Source organism: Mauremys reevesii, linkage group 9 (assembly GCF_016161935.1).
Source record: "Mauremys reevesii isolate NIE-2019 linkage group 9, ASM1616193v1, whole genome shotgun sequence".
Lineage (NCBI taxonomy): Eukaryota > Metazoa > Chordata > Testudines > Geoemydidae > Mauremys > Mauremys reevesii.
Genome location: NC_052631.1, coordinates 2,928,898 through 2,942,848, shown reverse-complemented (window position 1 = coordinate 2,942,848; position 13,951 = coordinate 2,928,898). Strand labels below are relative to the sequence as shown.

General features: G+C 51.3%; 1 protein-coding gene across 1 annotated transcript; it reads right to left on the bottom strand.

The window, feature by feature from the left end:
- Nucleotides 1–4,079: 4,079 nt before the first annotated feature.
- UTS2B (urotensin 2B) lies at nucleotides 4,080–13,745 on the bottom strand. Its single transcript, XM_039488716.1, has 5 exons — nucleotides 13,613–13,745; nucleotides 11,234–11,335; nucleotides 7,423–7,460; nucleotides 5,301–5,394; nucleotides 4,080–4,449 (listed from the first exon to the last, which is right to left on the bottom strand). The coding sequence occupies exons 1-5, from the start codon at nucleotides 13,743–13,745 to the stop codon at nucleotides 4,424–4,426; spliced, it is 393 nt and encodes a 130-aa protein (XP_039344650.1). The 3' UTR covers nucleotides 4,080–4,423.
- Nucleotides 13,746–13,951: the final 206 nt, after the last annotated feature.

Genomic DNA, 13,951 nt, shown 5'->3' with positions numbered 1-13,951 from the left:
CAGATAGGAAAAGATGGGTTTGGTTGTCAGTTCTCTGCCTTTTTTTAAATATATATATATATATACAGCTATTATCTTTTAACCACTGATTTTGTAGCATAGTGACAAACGATCACAGCCCCAGACTGAAATCTGCAATGTTACAGAAAGAAAGAAGGGCTGGGCTGTGCCTGAGACATGACAAGTCGCCTCATTCGTTTACTCCCGTTTTTCTGGGGTCTGCTGAAATTTGTGTTGAATTCTGCTTATTTCTTTAAACGTGCAGTCTGAGGGGGACTCTCTCCCGGTTACACACCTGGGGAGGCTCAGACTGGAGAAATCCAGAGCTAATGCATTATGTTGGGATGCTAAAACTACGTTACAATAAAATGTACTGCGTAACTATTGGTCAGCGTTAGCCCTTTTCTCTGTTCTAACCACAGATAAATATTGCAGTCTACAGGCATGTACAGAAATATCTCCACCATGCAGGAGAACATTAAACTTGGGGAAGGACTGTTGGATGTTGGTAATAGCAGAGAACTGGGAGTCAGGACTCCTGGGTTCTCTTCCAAACTGCCACTGGACTGCTTGTTTTACTGTGGCCAAATCATGTAGCCTCTCTTTTCTCAGTTCATCCACCAATGCCTAACTCGAAAGGGTGTTCTGAGGCTTAAATTTGTTTGCAAAGCACTTTTTAAATCAATGGATGAAAAGTCCTATTTAAATACGAAGCATTAGGAGGCCTGTGAAAGATCTGTGTTAAAACTGGATAGAAAAGAGTAAGCCTGGGCACCACTGCGGTTCTCACAGCCGAATCATGCTGGCCAAGGTTTTTGTACATAGCATGGAGGTTAGCAAACATGAGGTGATGATACTGTGACATGTACTGTGTAGCAACTTTACCTGTTTTCCTCTGTTCACAAAACCATTCAGATGGGGTGTCTGCTAATAAATCAACACAAGTGACCATCTTGTGAAAATATGTTTACATTGTCTTATGTGTGGTCCCTGAGTATCAGGATTCTCAGAGCAGCAAATCAGCTCATATTATTGCCACGGACAAAGTGTGGTTATGGTGGGGAAAAAATGGCTGTCCAAGTGGCGCCTGAGTGAGGGGGTAAAGATTTCTCTTCTCCAAGTTGCAGAGGAAAGTGCAAGAAACTTCATTTAGGGACTAACTTGCCCCGGAGGATGTTTCTACTTAACCCAAGGCTTGGTGGTTGGTTTATACTTTCTTACTCAGTCTCACTGTTCCTTGTGGCAGGATGCTGTCCTGGCAGCCTGACAGCAGCAAGGCATGGAGCTGCAAAGGGGACGGCAGGACCACAGCCTGTCATTCGAGAGAAGTAGGAAGCGGGACAAGCTGCCTCCTATACACCACAGCCTCAGTCTGATGACTAAGACACGTCAAGCCCCTCGGCCTTCTCAGCCAGCTGCCATGAATGCTGGAGCCCAAGCCCCATAGCCTGCCCCATGTGAACTTGAGAGGCTGCCCTTAAAGGGTCAGCAATGAACTCGATGCAAGAATCACTGGGTGGGGTTCTCTGGCCTGTGCGATGCAGGAAATCAGAGTAGATGATCCTAACGGGTCCTTCTGGCCTTAAAAATCTAGGAATCCAGTAACATTTATCGCACCACGGTATCTCATATTGATCACTGCAGCTACCTGAGTACAGGGAAGTACTGCAGTACCTCAGATGCTGCCATGTGGGTACCCACCAACTGTGTAATAGCTACAAACATCTGATTCCCTTTGCAGACTCTCTATTCCTCCTGCTGCTGTGGACACGGCCGGGCTGCAGAACCTAGCTGGCGTTTGCTACCCTGGCCATTAGAAAACCTGGCTCGTCACTGGTGAAACTGCACTCAGTTGATCTGAAAGCCAGTGAGAGGCATAAGTATAGAGCCCTGAACAGGTCCCCAAACTATTGTGACTACACTACTCTTTTAAGAGAGCTATTGCTCTCCAGAATGGGCTGTAGTGATTCCTGTCTCTCTGGCTTTTGTGATAGTAGAGAACAACACACGAGGGCACGTTTACACAGAGGCACTGAGTATGTATCCATAATCTGCAGGAGAGTCCAAGTCCCAAAGAGTTAACTTTAGCAGCACAATGTACTTTGGGGGTGATCAAATTGAGCTAACGTATGCAAAGTGCTAATCTATGCCAATGGCCTACATTCGATGTGTGCCAGCTTCGGCATCATAGCAAGCTGTGTAGGTCCCCTGTTCTTGAAGAGCATCCAAGCTATTGATGTAAACATGCACCTTCTGCCAGAGCCCAGGCAGCTGATGTAGGATAATAATTGGTGCTTTGTGGGGAAGTGGTGTTTTTGAAGAACGTGCACCAGGCAACCTGCAGTGAAATACTACGGCTAGACAGGCCTGGAGACACATGTCCAATTATAGCCCAAATCATTTCACTCATCCACACTGCAAAGCCAAATTCTATTCTTCTATCTCTTATTGGGAATCCAACGTTACCTCTATTGGCTTCAGCAGAGTGATCCTGGACTTACACTTGGGAATATGGCCCAGGAACTGGCTGTATTTCATTTGCAAATAACTAAAAAAATATTTTCTTCCTTGGTTAGTTGAAGAAGTGCCCCTGTCTGATGAATGCCCGCAGAACCCCCGGGCAGCAGTATGACATTGTGTGAATTCTATGCATGTGGGTTTAGTTAGGGGGTAGAGGGTGTAGCCGGGATGGTCACTTGCTCCTGCCTTTAAAAGACTTAAATCAGCCTGGGGAGAGGCTGTGGCAGGGAAGGAAAAGTGGGGCTGATTGGAGAAAGCAGCCTCAGCTAGGGGCCATGCCCCAATCAGGCCGAGGCTGGCGTAATGAGGGCCCAGCTGGCCCTTATAAGAGGGCTGGGGCCAGATGCCAGAGACAGACTCTCTCTAGCTTTGAGAGGGAGGGACCTGGCTGCAGGGAGCTGAGAGAAGGTACCTGGTGTGGAGCAGGGCTGGGGGAAGGCCAAGGGAGCTGGGGAGCTCCGGCCTGGAAACCCCCCAGGCTGCGGCCTAGTGGAAGGCCAATTAGGTACTGGGGCTTGCAGGGGGCAGCCCACAGGCAGGCAGAGGCAGCAGGTCCAATCCCCCCTTGCCTATGATGAGTGGCTTTTACACTGCAGTCTGCCGCAGTGAGCAGGGGCTAGATGGTGACCGGCAGTAGCCCACAACTGAGGCAAGGTGGGGATAGAGGGTTGGGGAGACCCTGAGACTGCGGGGGTATTGCCAGGGGGCAGCATCCCAAAGACAAGTGGCACCTGGTCCTGGGAGGAACTTGGGGAGCCAGCAGCAGTGGGACACCAGCCTGCAGAGGATGCTCCGGAGGCTGGAGACGCTAATTCGCAGAGACGACCAGCAGGAGGCGCCACAGCAGTGAGTCACGCACCGTCAGAGAGGGTGAAGCACGGGAGAAGTCCACCCTTGGGAGTCAGAACCCTAGGTAGGCTGGAACTCAAAGAGGTTGGACCAGTGGCTTAGCACAAGTGCACTTCCGTGTTGGAGATGAAGCCCTGATTCCCAAAACTGGTCAAAGGAAGCAGCTGCTACTTTTGTCACTGTTGAATACTAGGCTAGATAAACCTTTGGTCTATTCCATTGTGGCTATTTCTATGCTCAATTTAAATCAGTGAGAGTTCTGTGCGAGTCTGGAAGGAAGAACAGACCTGGGCCATGCTAATGAAGGAGACAGAAAACATCAGGGGACTCTGAAATATAAATCAGCATTTTACCTTTATTTGACTTATATCCTAAAGGAGCCGGTATTCTGGCCCTTTTCTCCTCTGAAGTAAAGACTGGCGGATACACGCTGTGCACACCGACAGGACACAAAGAGCGACAACACTGCAAAGCTGTGGCAGCAAGCCAGCCAAATCCCCACAATGCACTCAGCCCGCTATTATTCACCTTGTCAGTTAAAGGGCAAACACACCCCCTCCCAGCTCCCGGCCTGCCCCCACCACAGGAGATGGGTGGTGCCGTTGTCCTGGGCCCAGGTTTAGAAGGGGAATGGGACCACGGATACCACAATGAATAGCAGCTGCAAAGAGTGGTGCCTACAGGGCATTCCCCTCCCACACTCAGGGGGACTAGGCAAGGGGGAGGCACTAGGAGGACCGGGAGAAAAGAGGAGGCGAGGAAAAGTTGAGGGTTAAGACCAAACCGGTGATAGACTGAAAGGAGACAGGGCAGGCAGATGCTATAACAAATGGAGGGGGAGGGAAGTATGAGGGAAGAAGGGGTGAAACGTGGGCATTTCCCAGTCTTGTCCGAATTCCCGTCGATCCTGGCTGCGGCCCTGCCTAGCTCCTCACTGGGAAAAGCACCCAAGGGAGCAGCACGATGAAGGTACAGAAGATACGTTAACACCGGGACACCACAGCGAGGCGATTCAGGGCCGTCCTTCTCTCTCTCTTCCAGTCCCAGCGGGGCTTCACACGCAATATTTCCAAAAGCAGGCTAGGGAGGCCCAGGAGAGAAAGCGAGATGTTAGGTGCAAGCTCATGTAAAACGCGACTGGCAGTAGGCAGCAGTGCTGCATTCTTGGCAGGGAGAATGGACGGAATGACATCTTAGATCTCGGCCACCTCTAATTCACTGTATTCTTGGTTAATTTCCATGTCCTTCCTCACTATCTCTCAGCCACACAAACAATTGCTCCTTGTTTTGCCCATACGCAGGAGAGCAGTGACCTCAACAAAGGGGGCATGTTTTCACGTTCAGCTTGTGTAATGTGGGCAGACTCATGCAGACAAAGGGGTTTCTGCAGAACGGAGAGCCAAGATGTACCAAATTACCCCATACCCCCTCCAGAATGAAAAGGGACGACTGCTGCAAGGCTGCTTGAAGTTTCCAAATGGATTTTAGAAGCACTTAAAGGATCCCTGCAGTGGTTCCAGTTGCTAAAATCCCCTTACACACGAGGACCTTTAACAGAGCTATTCCTTACAGCCTGGGGTCCCCAGTTCCTTTATGAACCAACAAGCTCTTAAAAGCTTCTGATTTCCCACCAAAAGGGACCAAAATAGGACCATTTCGGGATGCTGCCAAAGCCCCTTAGAGTATCAGAAGAAAATGACAATGTGGACAGAAAGCAGCCAGTCAGCTCAGGCTAGAGGGAGATCCTGCTGCTAGTGCAGTCAACGAGGCTGATTAACTAGCAGGCAACGGCTGGTCACAATGGATGGCTGAGCTCTGCTGACCTTGGGGTTCTCAGCAGATCTGCTATAGCCTATAGAGAGAGCGCCCTAAAGGGGCAGGCGGGCTGCAGGCAGCTCGATCCCAGAGGCTGCTCTAAAATCAAAACCCACCGCGTTTGTCAGGGTGTGATGGCAGCAGGCCCGCCTCGGCATAGGCCTCCTCAGAGCCTTCCCCAGCCACAAGCTGCTCCTTTAACTTCTCCAGCTGTTTGGAACAAGCACAAGGTTAGATTAACCTCTCCTGACCCACCCCCAGCCTTCTTCCGCAAGCCACCCCCCCACCTGTCACTGCATAGAGTGCCACGGCCTTATTCCTCTTGCCACTGTGGCTTTGATGTCCTCCTCTCACTTTCCTTGCTCGTTTCCCGTTCACTTTCCCTTCTGGCAGCAGTGAACCTGTAGCACTGGTTTCTCTGCGACAGGGCTTCCATGTTAACGGCCATTGTTTCCCGCTTCTAGAGGCGAGGGCCATCCGCAGCACGGAGATTCTGTGCTTCTGCTCTGCCAACGTAGCTCCCAGGAAACCAGATCCTAATATCCCAGATCTCTGGGGAAGGTCCCATTGGAATCAGGGCACTGTGCTGGGGCCCATCTCGATCCCAGCTGCAGCTAGGTGTGATATAGTGACACATTGCAGAGGCCGGTTGGACTGAGAGTCAGGAGACCTGGGTTCTAGTCCCAGCTCTCCCATGACCTGCCATGTGATCATGGGTGAGTCACTTCCACTCCCCGGGCCTCAGTTTCCCCTCACACGCTTACTATCCTGTCGTGGGCTGGCTGGCCCTTTGAGGCAAGCTGGGCGCAGGCTTTCCCATGAGTTACCAGCTATCCCTAAGCCTCACCAATGAACTTGCAACATAAGGGTGGCTCTGTGACCACAGCTGGTTGCAATGGGCTTAATTAGCTGTAGAGGTGAAGCCAGGCGAGGGCTAGTTAAATAAAGCTGGGAACTCAGCAGAGGGAGGAAGACCCAGGAGGGAGGAACAAGCAGGAGAGCCTGAGGAAATCAGGCTGAGTTTCCCCATGGAGCAGGGTAGGTTCCTGTGGGGGGATCCCTGAGATGTGGCCTAAAAGGAGCAGGGAGACCCTCAGAGGTAAACATGCTGGCATGCCTGGTGAAGGGAAGCAGCGGGACAGTCCTGCTGGGCAAGAAGCAGGGGTCAGGAGATGCAGAGAACTTCCGTGGCTCCCGAGAGGGCCGGAAGAGCTGCTAGTCCGGGCATTTGATTTGGACTTGAAGTTGGATGGATCTTTTGTTACCCTGGAAGGGGAGTGAACTGTCATGTGACCTGGCCAGAGGGCCGAGCCACAGAAAACAGAGAGGGAGAGAGGAGAAGACACCAGCTGAGACTAGCCATCGCAGCCACGGGACCGGCCACCAAGGGGTAAGAGACCAAGTTCCCTGCACTGCTATGTCCCTAGAGGTGAGGGCACACACTCACACCGGCCTTGTCTGCTTAGACCCTCCGCTCTCTGGTGCAGGGACTGTCCCCATGGGGTGGTGGATCCCCAGCAAAATGGAGACATGCTCCTGGAGTCGGCCTCTAAGTGCTACTGTGACACAAACCAGCATAATAAAGGACCTGGGGAAATTCAGACTGGGAGTAGGACTCTGTGCTGTGGTCCTGTCTCTAATCTGAACCAGTCCCCCCCTCCCCCCCCCCATAGCTCCTTGGTGTGACCCAGTGATGGGATTAAACACGACAAAGCAGCAACGCCTGCCTCCGTAGCTAGCCCCTTCTGCCTCTTCCCGGGGAAGGGTTTCCCTCTCCCCAGCGTGCCTTTCCGGATGCTGGCCCTGTAAATATGGCAGAGCTAGGTCACTGCTGCAACCTAACCAATGTTATTTCCTATCTTGCTCCCAGTGCAAAGCTGATGGTGGATTCTCCATCACTGGCCACTTTTCTATCACGACTGGATGTTTTTCTAAAATATCTGCTCTAGGAGTTACTTGGGGGAAGTCCTTGGGCCTGTGCTATGCAAGCGGATCACAAGGGTCCCTTCTGGCTTGGCAGTCTATGAATGTATTCCTTCCAGCTGATGAGCATTTTAAACCCCTGCTGTGCTTTCCTCTTCCTCTTCCCGAGGAGACGGCCCGTTCTCACACTGGGGCTCTGAAATTGATGAAAAACAGGCCAGGGATCGCAACGTACCCACTAGTTCAGTCTGGGTATTATTGACCCACTACTGGCTTTTGTCTGGTTCACTCTGCATCAATGCATGCGCCCCTCACCTGTTCAAGTTCTTCAAATTTCTTTGCCAGCTCCAAGTCTGGAAGAAAGAACACAGGTAGTGTAAATATTGGTACTGCTTCCTGAAACCCCCAGGAGAAGGAATGTCCTCATTCACCCTTTATAAGTGCAAGGCCTCTTTACCATTGAATTCCTACTTAGCCCTGAAAATATGGGTTAGTTGAAAACCCAACAGAAGAGCTGGCATTTCCTACAAGTTCTATAGACTTTCCCTTAATGCTAAATAATAAAGGGGACAGGTTGTCATGTTTGTTTTGTAACTTATACAACATACCTGATGGGTACAAATATAACAGCTAAAATAAGGGCATGTACTGGCCAGTGCCAACTCAGCAGCTCCCCATCACCTTGGTTGGGCAAAAGCCAGAACAAATGGGCCTAGTCCCATGCCCTGAATGGCAGTAACTCAGGCTAAAGGAACAGGGGAATTATGTATCTATGATTAAGTGACAAAGCAGGAGAGAACCAATGCAGTCGCCATTACGGTTATGCTGGCGAGTTGGTGGCTCCCAGCAGGCGTGTCTTTGACTATTGGCAATCACAGACCTTGCTGTGGCAGAGCCACATCTAACCACCCTTCACTCAGGATCAGTGTAAGTGTGAGGGGGTGTCCACCCCCCAGGACTGGAAGGAGTTAAGGTGCCCAGGTAGGCCTGTTAACTCCATAGGCTGCACCTGGCGGGAGAGCCAGGGAGCAGGGAGCTGATTGCAGGCAGGTTCAGCTGGGCAGGAACAGGTGGGGCCTATCAAGCCAGGAAGCTGGCAATAGACAAGGGCTGCCGCTGGGAAAGGGTCAGTCACTCCCTGGGAAGAGGGAGGAGCGTTTGAGCAAGGAGGGGAACCAGGAGTTGTTGGACGCAGTCCAGGAAAGGAGCAGTGAGGGCTGGGAGAGGAAAGCCCAGGATTACTGGACTGGAGTCCAGAGCAGTGGGTGAGCCCAGGTTCTCCCACCAGCCAGCCGGGTGTGGCATACACCAGGCAAGGGGCAGTGAATGGGAAGACTGCCTGGGTCACTGTGGGAGGGGCAGAGAACAGAAGGGGGCATGCTGAGTGCCCCGGCCGGAGGGCTGAGTCACAAAGAGGACGCTGTGGTGCCTGGGACAAGAGAGGATGCTGCAGTGCCTGGTGTGATGTCATGTGACCCCGGAAGGGTCGTCGACCTTGAGAGCTAATCCCCAGAGTGACCAGGAGGAGGCGCCAGACAAGCCATGAGTGATGCGCCCCGGGACAGTAAGACGCAATTAAGCACCTTGATGGAGCAACATAGCTAACACGATAGAAAACACTGCCCAAGGGGTGAGGCTACGTGCAAGGCCAGGCAGAAGCTGAGTTATGTGGGCAGAGGTGGTTTCCGGGGTATTCAGTGCAAACCCGGCAGCTGTGTGGGGCCCGTCTACAGAGCCTTTGCCAGTACAGCTACGCCAGCAAAGCCCGCTACAGGAGACGCAGCTTGTGCCAGTGAAAGGAGTTCTGCTGGCCTAGCTCTCCCACCTCCCCAAATGACATTAGATATGCTGCCAAAATCACTCTTCTCTTGGTACAGCTGCATCTACACTAAGGGGTTTTTCCCACTCCTTGATGACCTGGCGATGTCAGCAGAACTGCGAGAAGCAGAAAAGTGGCCAGAAAGCCAGGAGCCACCCAGAGAAGCGCTGGTAACATGGCCTTGAGAGGAAGCCAAGAGACAGAGCTTCTTTTGGGCAGAGTGCTGGCTGGAAAGATGCATGGACCCGTGAGCCCGGAAACTATCTGCTGCTGTTTGTTCTTGCTGCATTCGGGGAAACAGGCCTTTGTACAGTCTTTGTAAATAAACAGGATTGCACCAAAGAAACACCTGTCTCCACCATCAATTTCTCCCCCAATGGAGACAACCTGCAAGACTCCGAATATTGGCTAACTGCTTGGGCCAAAAGGGGCACCAGTATGCATAAAGCCAATACAGCATCTCAGTCTTGATTTAAAAGACAGCATGGTCCAGTGGACAGGCTGGGAAGCAAGAGAGCTGGCTTCTGTTCCTGGCTCTGCCTCCTGTGGCACCTTGGACAAATCCCTTCAAGGTTCTGTGACCCGCTTTTCACAGCAGCAAAACAGAGATTGCAAAAGCACTTGAGATCTAGGGTTGAAAACTGCTACCTAAGTGCTTGCAGTTGTTACTGCAGACACATCCACTTCTTGCGGCATTTCTGGCGTCTGCTTTGGCTACAGTCCCACAAGCCAGCGGGCTGGCCAAGGGCTGCGGCATCCCAAAAATGAACAGCAGCTGACACTGGAACAGATGGTCTCAGGGGAGACTAAAAAAGGCTAATTTACTGACGACACTTTGCCTTGGTGTAAACCCTCTGCCTATGCTTCCCTTGGAGATTAATTGTTAGCAGTTTCCCGGCATAAAATGAAGCCTGCCTCTAAGAGTAATAACTAACCCATAAGCCTGTTCTTTCTTGAATGAGTCCTATTTGTAAGCTGAATTCCTTCATTAGCAGAAGAACTTGACTGATTTGCTTTGCAGGATTATCCAGCCATTCAGAACTACGGCTGCCTCACTGAGTTTAGCAGAGGGAAGGGTGGAGACCGTTGCAGTCCTTGGGGCATTTTGTCACTGCTTGTCCCTGTGCTCTCCTGTTTTCATCAGAATTGTCACTGTGAAGAGAACACAGCACAGTCCTGCTCTGAAGACCTACACTGCCAGTGAGAACCCTCCATTGACTTCAATGGGCTTTGGGCTGGGCCCTCAGTGAGCAAATGTTATCTCATTGATTTGAATGACGCTCCCTCCTTTTGTGCCAGGAGAAGTCTCACGATACCCTGCCACGTTCTGGGGCTGGGATCCTGCTGAAATCGACAGGAAGGCCTGGAGCCCTTAGAATTGCACTCTCTGGTTTTTGGTCACGTCCGATCTCGCGGCTGGGATAACCTCCCACGTGATAGCACAGCGCCTCCAGTCCCCACCAAACCAGAGCTGCAAAGGGATGGAGCAGCAAGAAAAATCCCATTGACTGAACTTTTCCCAACTTTAACAATGTCAGGTTCTGATGGGCGTTCCCCCTGGTTCTTAGCTCATCCAGAGAACCCGGCTGAGCCCGATCACCTCTTTGCTCTCTGTAAAGGATATAAATGATGATCAGCTATTTGTATGCGCTCTTGTTGAAGACATTGCATAAGTTTTAACGTTCCAGCCAGACTCTGAGCTGCCTCTGAGGGCCCCTAGCTGCAGTGTGTGTGTGTGTGTGTGTGTGTGTGTGTGTGTGTGTGTGTGTGTGTGTGTGTGTGTGTGTGTGTGTGTGTGTGTGTGTGTGGCTTCCCTCCCTCTGACCCTGGGCTTGCGCTGAGCTGGACCCGTCTGCTGGCACAGTATAGAACTCTTTCCAGCAGCCAGGGATTACTGGGGTGCAGGGACGCTTCCGTCAGTCTTCCTTGTCACTAGCCATGCCACTTGTGTCTGCTACGGGGATGTGGGGACTGGAGAAGCTTCTATGACAATTCAATACCACCTGTGAATTCCCCTGTGCTGCGGGAGCCTCCGGGGGCCAGCTAAGATGGCTTTAGGTCAGACTTGCAATGGAAAAGCAGCATCAAGTAGCCCCAGTGTACCAGACGGTCTGATCCACTGGGTGTAGGTCCCAATCCTACAAGGTGCTGAGCGGTCTCCACTCCCATAGCAATCCGTGGTAATTCGGGGGCTCAGCCCTTAAGCATCAGGTCCTTAGTATTCAAATATACAAAGCTGCCTCCAGGGATCTGGGATGGGAAGCTGGAGCCGGGATCGATGAGTGTGTCACGCGCCCCTTCACTTACTGCTATTCGCTGGTTGCCTCCAGCCGAGGTTTTTGTTAAGCAGCAGCGTCAGCAGGACATCTTGGTGATTGGTGTCTCCTCTCTCCGGAAACCCTTGGTTTTCTGCAGCACATAAAACACCTCTCTCAGGCTGTGATGCCAGGATGAATGGGTTTCCCGGCACAAGAACGGAGGAGGGAAATATCTCGCTGCCGCATAATGGGAGGTTGGGAGGGATGGGGGGGTGGGAAAGGGAGATGTACTGGGGGGGTCTCCCATGGGTGGGTGGGGTTGCAATCCTCACCCTCAGCCCTAGCAGAGCTGCTTTGTGGCTGCTTCCGCTTATAACAGGGTCCTGGTCAACGTGGCCCCTCCCTGTTACGCAATGGGGAGTCAGAGAGTTGCATTGCCTAGTCCATCATCAATCCACTGGGGACTCCCTCTCCGTCTCCGCCCTCCCCCAGCTGCTCCCACAGAATCGCACTGGAGCTGGAGAGGAGCTGGGAGTCTGTGCAGCCGGTCTCCCCGAGACCAATCCCTGGTGCACACTTACTGGAGTTCCCCCCAGCCTAGAGGTAAGAGCCCCCACCTCTGGGCTAACTCCCCTGCTGTGCTTGAGATAAAGGTGATAAAAAGCCTTTGTGTTCACCCTGGCTAGAGCCAGCCACGGGGTAGGCTGGCCTCAGAGCTACTCTAAGTCACGCCTGTCCACCCATGGGGCCACGGACTGGTCCAGCGCCAGGCAGGGCCACCCTCTATGGATGTCCAAGACATACCTTCATTTCCCTGGGAAAGCCCCCTGTGCTGACTCTAGGCCACCCGGGGATTCCCTGTACACAAGGGGAATCCTCCCAGAACCTGTTAAATCAACTGTCTGCTGCCAGAAGGGGACTGGGCCCTCTGTGAAACCTCCAGACAGAGCGTTCTCTGTATCGTTCCCTTAGGGAGAGTGGGGAGTCACTGCTCCCTGGAAAGATCGCTCCCCAAACCCCATGGATCCACCAGTATCTGATCACCAGACAGTCACCATAGTCCAGGGCCATATGCACCAAGACTCTGTAGTGCTGCAGAGACCAGGAGCTCCCAGCTCAGCCCAGCCGGTCTCTTATATAGCCTGAAGTGAGGGGTAGGGCACACAGTGAGCGTTAACTTTTGTGAGGCAAGCAGGGGGGGAAATGCATGAGAGTGCCCAGGCTCCCATCCCATTTCAGATCCCAAAGCTCCTGTAGAGACCATAGACAGGCAAGAATGGTGCCCGAGGAACAGGATTCTTCTCTTCCTGATCCTCCAGGCTTCCGTTCCCTCCACACATGGAGGTGAGGGGCAATCATTTCACCCAAGTGGCTTCACCCTTATCTAACCCTGATGAGGTTAAAGCAAAACATACGCACACAGGGGGCAACACGTTGTTATTATTATGGCTGATCTCATGGAATGTAGTGGAGGCTTAGGGGGTGTGGGATATCTCTTTAGACACAGCGGCATAAACCTGGAGGAGCTGGGGAGCTGAGGCGCTGTGCCTACTCTGATGATCATAAATGCTGGCCAAATTCATCCCTGGCGTGGTACCTAGACTGGTGTCACTGGGCCTGATCCTGATCTCAGTTACAAGCCAGAATTAACGCCCTGGAATTTAGCGGCATCACAAGAGGGATGCGTTTATCATGGTGAGTTTAAAGATGATTTGGGTTATGATGGTTTTGAAATGTTGGTGGTTAGGCATGTTGGAGTTTGCTTTAGAAAAAAAATATAAATGCACAATCAAAATAAAAGGCATTATTATTAAACCAACCAGGCAATATTATTAAACCGACCGGGCAACAGAGGAGGAAAAATCAATTTAAAAGCAATGTTATTTTCCAGCTTTTATTGGGCTGCTCCTATTTCCCGCTCAAAGGCTCTGTAACAAAGATTAATGACACCATTTCCCTGCAGAATAAGTGCGAGCCAAGATGCACTCAAGTTACTTAAAGAAGAACATGTAAAAAAGAAGCCTCCTTGGATAAAAGGTCTAGTACTGACACCTAGGAGCTGTCAGATCTCGTACGCTCTGTGCCAGGACCATCACTGGATAATACCAGGGCATTTTTTTTCCTAAGAGACTTTCTTTATCAATAGCAAGAGAGATTCTCATGAGACACGTTCCTTCTGATGTGCCACAGTCACTGTTAAATGTGATGTATTATACAACCAGAAATGGACATAGGGATGGTTGTAGGTCACACTAATATAATGAGGCCTCTCAGTAGCTCACTGGTTGGTCAAATGTTTAGTATAGTGAGGTAGTAATGGGTAACCTTATTTCCTTCCCATGTGAAAATCAGTGCTGTAGGGTTGGGCCAAGCAGAAAGGAAATCCCCCAACCAACCAACCAACCAACCAGCAGAGAGAAGTACCTACCTGTGTCATCTAGGCTGAGTTTCAGCTTACCTTGTAGTGCAAGAGGTTTTCCATGTGCAGACGGTATCAACGGCATTATAGAGAAAACAGTTAGGAGCCCAAGGCAGAGCTGGATCGAACAGATTTTGTCCATGTTCCCGCCACCCAAAAGAACTCTTCCTTCACGCTCGATGGAGGACTTCAGTGTAACCCGGCTCCAGAGGAGCTCACTTTTAAAAGCCAGCGAATGTGCAATGATTACAAATGGTCTTTGGAGGAGGGGGAGAAAAAAAATCTTCTGAAATATAATTCAAACTGTCAATATGATTCACTCCTTGGATAATGGACAGATCAACCCAG

Bases quoted from the DNA above. Each gene is read 5' to 3' on its own strand.
- UTS2B (XM_039488716.1), bottom strand. From the start codon at position 13,745: ATGGACAAAATCTGTTCGATCCAGCTCTGCCTTGGGCTCCTAACTGTT. The intron at 11,336-13,612 runs GTAGGTACTTCT...TATGTGCTGCAG, and splicing joins ACTCAGCCTAGATGACACAG to AAAACCAAGGGTTTCCGGAG. The intron at 7,461-11,233 runs GTAAGTGAAGGG...TCTTTCTTCCAG, and splicing joins GAGGCAACCAGCGAATAGCA to ACTTGGAGCTGGCAAAGAAA.